The 9,882-nt window shown below is 34.9% G+C and overlaps 1 protein-coding gene across 1 annotated transcript; it reads right to left on the reverse strand.

Moving 5' to 3' along the window:
• LOC18611100 lies at positions 1,820–2,688 on the reverse strand. The gene has a single exon (XM_007047147.2). It carries the CDS (start codon positions 2,591–2,593, stop codon positions 2,087–2,089), a length of 507 nt encoding a protein of 168 aa, XP_007047209.2. The 5' UTR covers positions 2,594–2,688; the 3' UTR covers positions 1,820–2,086.

Genomic DNA, 9,882 nt, shown 5'->3' on the forward strand with positions numbered 1-9,882 from the left:
TTACATTTCATGTTAAAAAAAAAGTTGTTACAGGTCATGTTTAAGGTGTTTAACTCTAAGAGTTTATTTTCTAATGAAATACAAATATAGAGACCAAGTTACATGTCATGTTAAAAAAAATAATTATTATACACCATGTTTAAAGTGTTTAACTCCAAAAGTTTATATTCGAGTGAATTACACAGATAGAGATTAAGTTACATGTTATGTTTAAACCATGTCATATTTAATAGATTTGTTACATATTAAGTGTATTAAAATTATTACATGTAGACATGACGTGTAACAATTTTGGACAGTGTTCTAATTTACAGATTTCATTTTTAATTTCAATCCATCAACTTTGGGGTTATGTGAAGGTAAAACAATAAACCCAAGAACATACATTGTCTCTACTCTTTGGTTTGTAGATCAACGACGATATGACAAGAAATAGATAGAGAGATAGCGATGGTGGTAAAATTAAAGAGAGTTGGATGGCGGGAGAGAGAAATTGTGAACACAGTAGACTGATATAGAAGAGAAAAATCGATAAAATTAAAGAGAGTTGGATGGCGAGAGAGAAGTCGAAAGCACAATAGATGAATGTAAGAGAGAGAAATCGAAAGAAAAAATTATGATAAATGGTTTATTTATCTAAAATGGCTTCAAAGGTATTTTTGTCAAGTCATAACAAAATTTAGATAAAAACTGTTAATTTTATATTTGAGGTTATTTTTTTTATAAAATATTGGAGATCATTTTTGAAATGGCTTTATAAAGTTGACCATTTCTCACAATATTCTCTATATCTTAAGGTGACTTTTACCTATTTAGTATGTATTTTACTAAATTATCTTAATAAATTAATTGGAGCCTTTTTTCTTTTATATATTGAACATAAATTTAATATTAAGTTTATGGAAATAAAGAGTAAGGAGTTAGTTAACTTTTGGCATTCTTTTCCCCTAAGTGATCACTTTAGGTACACTCTTTGATCGATTTTTCATCTCCCTTTCTCCTTAGTATATTACCAAGAAAAAGTGCTTGATTGGCTCTTCTTCCTGGGACCCTTTTCATCTCCATTTCTCATAGTACTATTGAATTTCCAAATATATATTAGATTTCATACTTTCTTGGATATCATTAATCTATGTATCTTTAGGGTGGTTCTTGCCCCAAATGGAAAAACTTTATATACTTTATTTGATGGTCCTTATACACCCGTGCACTCGTGTATATATATATATACATGCATACATATATATATATATAAATAAAAATTGTTTTGAAATTAAGTACATGCAAAAAGATATTAAAGCCGCTTTATTTTTTCTTTTAATAGTTTAGTTAAATTAATTAATGCTGATCATATGCAGGACCACAAGAGGAAAAGAAAAAGAGGGAAAGGAGTTTAGTTGATTAAACAAGATGCAAGCTCTGAAAGTAATTAAGATTAAAAATGGCGGCTGCTCCACATGGGTGGTGGTGGTCGATCTTACTTTCTTTTTTTTTTTTAATATCAGAAACAATTTATATATGTAACAAATTATTTTGAAATTAAGTACATGCAAAAAGATATTAAAGCCGCTTTATTTTTTCTTTTAATAGTTTAGTTAAATTAATTAATGCTGATCATATGCAGGACCACAAGAGGAAAAGAAAAAGAGGGAAAGGAGTTTAGTTGATTAAACAAGATGCAAGCTCTGAAAGTAATTAAGATTAAAAATGGCGGCCGCTCCACATGGGTGGTGGTGGTCGATCTTACTTTCTTTTTTTTTTTTAATATCAGAAACAATTTATTAAGATGATTGAAAGAAGAAGACAATGCAAAGAGTAGTATACACATGATCACCTGGTGACATACACAGGGATAAGATCACTAGATAGTTACAAGCATCAAACAGGTTGCTTTCGGGGCAATTATTTTTTTACAGCTGAATTCGAATCTCTTGTCTTTAGACCAAGGACTCATGCAAGTCTACGTGAATGTAATACATAACAGTAACAAACTAACAGGTTCTTTCTGATCCAGTTATTACAATTTAGGAGATTGAGGAAATATACCTAAATCGAAGTACCTGTGGAGGAACATTAATTTACATGTCTATGGATTTGTTTCTGAATTTTTGATTAGAAAAGCATGACCAACTCCAGGGCTGTGTCCTGGGTTGGTAGGTCGGAAATCTTCTTTACCTCCTGCACTAGAATGACTGTCATTACTCGGGCTAAAGCTTCCTGATTTTTGCTCAACGTCTTCATCATCTTCTACGAACTGATGTCCAACTCCAGGGCTGTTCCCTGGTGTGGTGGGTCGGAAATCATCCTTGTACCCAGCAAGTGAATCACCAATATCTGAGCTCTTAGTTGGTATAGCGGGTGGCAATACTTCTTTCTTTCCTGATACTGAATGGTGGGAAACATTAGGAATGTAACTTGGGGCTGCTGGTTGATGATCTTCATTGTGCATCGCAGAGTTGTCAGTCTGGCTGCTTTGCTTTAACTCCTTTTTGTTCACTAATTTTAGCTGTCTTCCCTCGACCGAGAGAACTAAATGGCAGGCAATTAGTGCAAGAAGAAAAACAGCACATCTATGCATGGCTCGGAATTCCATAAGTAGCAAATAAACTTGAATGTCTAGCTCAAGGAAATTTGATCAAACTGCCAGAGATAGGATCAAGAGATGAGAGGGCAGATGGTAGAACTAAGCACGATGAAGTGAGCTCTGATCTTCCTGGAATTTATAATGTGAGGAATTAGGGCCCTTTAAGGATCCTAACCGCTAATTATTCATCACCGAAGTGGGTGGTGTGGCAACCATTGCAATAATGGACGGTTTGAATTCTAGAAATTAACTTTAGAAGATCCTCTTTTTCTCAAGAAATTTTTTTTATACAATAATGTGGAAATGTGTTGCCTCTCTTGAAGATCATCCTCCATTGCATATTTCTTACTACTATTCTTCTATGTCCCACCAAATGCATTATTTGCCTCTCCTTGAAGACTATATCTTCCATATTTTTGCATAACTGTGGTGTTCTTCTCTGTGCCCCACTTGTTCTGCTCTTATTATATAAAAATTTCGTAAGAGTGAAGTATGACTTCCTCAACACTTCTTTCCTTTTATTTTTTCGAGAACAATGCTATCTGATGAAGGTTGAAGCTCCATCCTTGACCTTTCATAGTGCTGAAATGTTATTTTATCGTTTGAATTGTGTGAGGACGGCAATCTATTTAATCAAAATTTCTACTGACAGACGTACATTAGAAGCTAACCGTGTTGGTCAGTAAACCCTATTCCCTAGGAATGGCAATATTTAGGACATGGCCTTCCCCACCACAGAAATGCACCGCGAAAAGGTACGGATTCCCCCCCTGTACTTGCCACTTTGCAAAATGCATAAATACTATTATATACTGATGGCTGTTGTGCAAGCTTAGAACTCTTTTGGTCGACAAATTCAAGTGAAACACATCTGTCCTAGCTCTTTTGTTGAATCTCCATAGTTTATGGTAGTTATTGCAGACTTTCAATTTAATGGGTGGAATGATTGCTTGACTGCTGAATGTTAAAGGTTCCCTGGTGGTGGAAACCATAAATAATAAGAAGACATCTCTTTGAATATGAAGTTAATTTCTTGACTCCCCAGCAGAGATTTTCCAATTAATTCTGGGGTGCATTTATAAGCTTATTGATTGGGCATCAAAATATGAATGACAGCTTCAATATTTTGATTTTTATTAGAAAGAGCAAGGTCTCATCATATGACTAATTGAACCAAAGATCCTCTCCTACTTGTGCCAATAGGTGTTCAAATCGAATTTCTCAATATTTTGCTTTGTTGGTGTTAGTATTTGCAAAATGAAATCATAAGACTTCAGCAACTTCGGAAAAATCAATTAATTAGAATGAGAGGAGAGCATTATCTCTCCAACTTTACCTTTCAAAAAATATATCTCTCTCCAACTTTACCATTCTTTAATACCTAAACTTTCACTTTCCAACCAATATTCCTCAAGTCAAGAATATAGTCAAAACTCAAAAGTATCAATTAGTATAAACCAAAGGCAGTAGGTTTACTCCCCTGGTAACAACACCAGCAATCTAAAAGTGCGGATTAGCATCTCTTATATACTCAGAAATTGCGTTTGAAGAATAAAAATGAGCATCTGGTTTAACAGTAAATTTTAAATTGCACATTAGCTCCAACAGAATATATAGTTTCAGAACTGAGAACCTTAACTATACTAAGACCAGCCTAAACGATAATTTATGCAACAGTAGTGAAAGCACTATAGTGATATTAAATGTTTTAATTAAGAAAACTGGGTTCTAATTGGCTTCCACTAATGGAAAAAAGTCTCACGGGTGTCATAATGGATGGTTCATACAACAGCCGGAATTTGACCAAATATCAGTGTCATAAGTTGATATTGATATGAATCTTGCTTTTTGAGGTTTCTAGATGCAAAAAATTTGACCCTGCAATGCTTTCATGAAATTTTGAACTATAGCTTTGACTCTCTCTCTCTCTCTCTCTCTCTCTCTCCAGAGNTAATCTACATATGGGAGATGTTTTTTTAATGGTAGAATTTGGTACTCTCTCTCTCTCTCTCTCTCTCTCTCTCCAGGGGGGTGGGAGCTCTAAATTAATCAAATTCAAGGACATGTCATGCCATCAAAAAAAATCAAGGCAGGTCACATCAACAATCGAGATCCGTCCACTATCTGAAAAGCTAGGCTGTTCTGCTAGGTACCTTAAACAAAATCATACAGTACTAAAGACAACCCTTGAGTGAGACAGTTTTTTGTATAGTTTAATTATGCCATGGAATACTCCACTCAACTTTTACAGTGGCCGGGCTTGCTGGAATTGATTATTCAAATAATCCACTCTCAATAACTATTTGGCAACATAATTAGTCTTGGACATGAAACTTATTTTCTGCAAAACAATCAACTGAGGATCTTCCTCACCCTATCCCAGAGATTAAAATATCACTACAACTTGAAACTGCAATAAGAATGCGAAAATTTGAAGCCATTGTTGTTTAATTTGCAGAAAAACAGAATGTTCAAACTCATCATTACATATAGTGATCATACTCCATTAGTGAATATCTATATGCATAGTTGATGCTTTTGTAAGAAACAGATACTCTGGGTCTTTGGTGTGATCGATTGTTTGTCTTACTCTTACCTATTAGCATGCTTATAATTTGTTTTTTAGGTTAAGTATCAGCATGCCCATAATTAATCAAAAAGTCAAGAGCACCAACCAAAGAGAGGTCCCCTCCACTTACAATTAGCACTAAAGAAACCTTTTTTTTTTTGTCTGGATCGATCAAGGTCAAATGAAGCAAGGCTTCAATTCGCAGTCCCTCAACCCTCCATTTAGAGTGGAATAATTGATTATGAATTTAAGAATCTTGTAAAAAGGGCTTTTTGCTGGTTGGTTCCTGCATCTGAGGAAGTCCCCAGCCTCTGGCAGTCAACTTTTAGCAGTGCTTTTATATACAGAAAAATTGAGACTGGTAGTAACTTTTTTACCCTCATAAAATCACAACTGGGGAACAAAGACAGTTTGATTCTCTAACGTGCTAGGCTGTATTGAAACTGCAGTCGTTAAAGGTTAAAAGGCTATGATATAACCTGTAACAACGTGCATTTGAATAGAGTTCGAGTAAAAGGAATCTCCCATGGATATCTTTTGATCCCGACTCTTCCAGGCACTTCAATTCTATAACTAAGTCCAGGTTCATTGTACACAGTGTTGCAGTAGATATACATAGGGTATGCTCTGTTAACTGCAGAGTTACCGTCCTCTATTCTTTCGACTTCCTTTTTCATCGATGATGTCAAATCAAAATGTTCAGATTTTTCTTAAATTACACGACTTGCACTAAACGTGAAACCCCAAAATGCATGAACTTAGAAGAGTTAGAAGGGTTTGACATTTTAAGTGGAATAAATTAAGGATAAGAAGTTTACTCTGTTTTTGTAACCTGAACTACGGTTCAAACTTGTCTTGAGGGAGTGCCTTTGGATCTTTACCAGAATGTCCAGATTCGCCCATCCATAAACATGTCCACATTCATCCAAATTGAGCCATCAACAAGTGAGGACTCTCATGATCATGTAGAATTTTATACCCAAGTTGCGTAATTTTATTAATTACGACATTTCTACTTCTTCTTCTTCTTTCTTCTTCTTTTTTCTAAGGAGCACTGCGCTGTATTCATGTTCGAGAAATGGATCTTCTGTTGACTAATGATCACACGCATGTCGAATATTTGTTCGAGACATATAGCTGACGGGGTATTATTATTATTATTATTATTTTATTGAAAGCATATATATTAATTGCAGCATTAATAGTTAAGGATGAGATCAAGATGTCTAGTCTTTGTGTCATTAAGCTGCATCTGATTCATGGAATTTGACATTGATCCATCAGTTAAATGGCAAAATATATGTACTTCATCTGTGTTATTTTCCCCTTTATAATACAAACCTGGATGAACTACAAAATATTTATCAGATATAACATAAACGAAAGGTGATATCACTTGTTCTTCAATCTTTTGAATTACATATTTTATCAAATTTTAGATAGACATCAAAAATAAAATCAATTGACAATAAATAAAGAGCTCTTTATTATATTTAAAATTTCAAAATACCATTCAATACACTCTCTCATATATAAAAATAACGGATCTATCATGTGTCATAAAGAGCTTACATACAAATACCTCCTCTGTACCTTATATATTATATTTTTTAAAATGGATATTCAATTTAAAATCAATTGATTATAGGTAAAAATTTTCTTATTATATTTATATTTCCAAAATACCTCCAATTTAACTGATTGTGTAATTTTTTTTTATTACCACTTATTTGCCCTGAGAAGCCAATGTTAGGAGCAATGGAATACTAATGAAACAAGTTATTTTTTTTATAAAGGTAAATACTAATGAAACAAGTTATATATATTTTTTAAAATTTGAGCAAAAAGATACCAATAAAGTCACAGTAGGCAAAGGACGAGCTTTAAAAACCAATGGATTTCATTGGTTCATTGCATTGACCAATAAATATTATTACAAACACTAATTGGGGACATAACAATTAAAATAGAATTTTTATTTTGGTCTTGGACTACACAACAGTGAGAGGTAGTCTCTCTCGTTCCATAATCCCAGTCCTTTCTTTTCAAGATTCCAGCTTAATTTATCTACATCACACAAATGATTATTTTCCCCACGCCAAACCATACTTAAAACTAAGGAACCTCAAACTGAAATTGAAATAGAGACAAATATTAGAGAAACCACAGCTGAAGCGTTTCCGACAATATAGTACTATGCAGCACATTGTAAAGAAGCTTTTGCCCTAGCTTTGAATGGAATGGCCGACACCAGGACTGTGTCCAGGAGCTGTGGGCCTGAAGTCGTCCACGGGTTTTGGAGGCGGGGCCTGGGATGCTCCTACAACCACACTTGGTGGAGAAGGTGGAGACTGCGTGCTGGCATCAGCTGCTTTAACGTTAACACCATCCAAGTTAACTTTGCCATCAAGAACAGTCCCTGTTTCCTTCGCTAGGATTCTACCGTGACTTTGGACCTTCTGGAATTTGGGGTTTTGGTCCAATATCAAATGCCTTCCTTCAATGCACGGCATTTCCTGGAAGAAAACAAGCAAAAGGAGAACAAGAATGGACAGTAGTTTGTTTTGGGCCATAATGATCGCTCTCAAGTTTCGGATGATGCCTGCCTGTATATATGAGTGTGAGAAAGGAAGGGAATGTAGCCAAGCAATACTACGCAAAGCTTGATTTAAGTATGGAAAACAGGGAAGAAAGACACCTAGATAGCAATTTGCATATGGACCTCTTCCTCCGCAGGGTGCTATTTATAGAGGAAAAGGGCTCCTGAGCTAGCCATGGGGGTGTCAAAAAATAAAACAGTTACTACTAACAAATAGGATTTCTTTGTGTGACAATGCACTGAAATTAAATAAAAAGGCGTTAACAAAGTTCCCATATCTTTCTCACATGCGCCCACAACATAGCTTATGCTCGCACTCTCAGTTTGCATGGGCCATGCAACTGTTCATTATATATTTAATCTCCTTTTCGTTTCTTCTTAACAATTAAAGAGTGATGTAGTGCGAATCACCCTTACAGCACGTTTGGTATGGGGAATAGCTATGCTATTCCCCTTCTATTCCCGGTCATTTTCTACACCTTCGTTTGGTTACAAATTGGAATACGGAATACGGGTGCCGCAGGAATAAAAATTTCATAAGGCTGGCTTTTAGCCAGCTTTATCTATTCCCTCCCCCTCCCCCGGTAATATCTATTCCATGTCTCATGGAATAGCTGTCCAACATGTAATGACTAAAATGCCCTTACCAAACTTACAAAATTACAATTTGATCCATATAAAAGATTTTTTTCTCTCTCTTCCTCCTTTCCCTCTTTCTCTCAGCCGTTCTTCCCTTCTTTCTCTCCGCCACTCTTCCACTGTTTGGGTTCTGACAATAGCACCGCCTCTCTCGTCCAACTTTCAAGTTACGTTGGTCTCTTCCATAGTCCAGGTACTTACTTATTGTGCTTTTATTTTCTGTTGATTGGTTGTTATTTGGTTTTGCTGTGAAACTATTTTGGGTTTGTGTGTTTTCCTGTAAGTGTTTCATGTGTTAAAATCCTTGTTGCTGTTGGGTTTGGCTTTCTGCGTGGATGTTGGGTTAGGGGTGTGAGTCAACGACACAGGGTTCTGCTGGTTTGCTGCGAATTGAATTGCTGGGATTTGGGTGTGAGTCAACGACACAGGGTTCTGCTGGTTTGCTGCGAATTGAATTGTTGGGATTTGGGTGTGAGTAGCTGTTTGGTGGTGTTGACACCTGAGGTTTCACTATAGAATTATAATAGATGTTAAATCACTTGAAAGCAGCAATTAACAACTTGAACAATAATAATAAGAATATAAGACAAATTGTATACATTTTTTTTAAATGACCTGTAATAGTTATTATTTTTATCTGTTAATGACCTGTAATAGTTTAGTAAAAATGCTTCTACTTGTTGATCATCTGGGTGTTTTTCATTTTTTTTTCTCTTGTGTTAAAAGTTTTCTGTTTCTGCATGCTGATCATATGAGTATTTTTTATTTTGGTTTGTGAAATTCTTTCTGTTTGCCTTAAGTTTGTTTGGTATTTCCTCCTGTGTTGGTTGTGAACAATACCTGTTTCTCCCTGACTTGGACAATGGCAGCTTCCTGTTTGTTGTTTTGTCATTATTTTTGGGGTTCAATTGGGAAGCTGTGACAGTCAAATTTGAGATTGGTACTGGAAATTTTTAACAAATTCTGTCTGCATTGCAACTTTATAAAATTTTGATCAGTTGGGTTCAGTGTTGAGTTGTTAAAATCTTTGAAGCAGTTCTTCTGTATTTGAATGTTGAATAGACCTTTACACATTTAAGAAACTTAATTTCAGAATAAAGAATTTAGTGCGAAAATGGACTAGTTTTGTCAGTTAAAATGCAAATTTGTAATTATTCCTTATCGTTTATCTTAAATTCTGTTTTCTTATATCAACTTCAAAAATTTCGTATGTCTTTTATCATTTTCCTGACTCAATTCTAGATGCTGGGACATGAAGCAGCAAATAATTGGTACAGTGCTTTAGCAAAATGTTAGCCTCAATAATCTAAAGAACCTATCTGATGAACTAGACTGTTGGTTAATTGTTCACACCAAGATGATTAATGACAGACCAAATGTTTTCCTTAACTCATACTTAATGTGTATGCATATGTACTAATCTGAAAACATTGAATCTTTGATAGGAAAAATGAGTTGGAAGGCCTTTTTTTTTTTTTTCCAACATAGATT

Source organism: Theobroma cacao, chromosome 1 (assembly GCF_000208745.1).
Source record: "Theobroma cacao cultivar B97-61/B2 chromosome 1, Criollo_cocoa_genome_V2, whole genome shotgun sequence".
Classification (NCBI taxonomy): domain Eukaryota; kingdom Viridiplantae; phylum Streptophyta; class Magnoliopsida; order Malvales; family Malvaceae; genus Theobroma; species Theobroma cacao.

Bases quoted from the DNA above. Each gene is read 5' to 3' on its own strand.
- LOC18611100 (XM_007047147.2), bottom strand. From the start codon at position 2,593: ATGGAATTCCGAGCCATGCATAGATGTGCTGTTTTTCTTCTTGCACTA.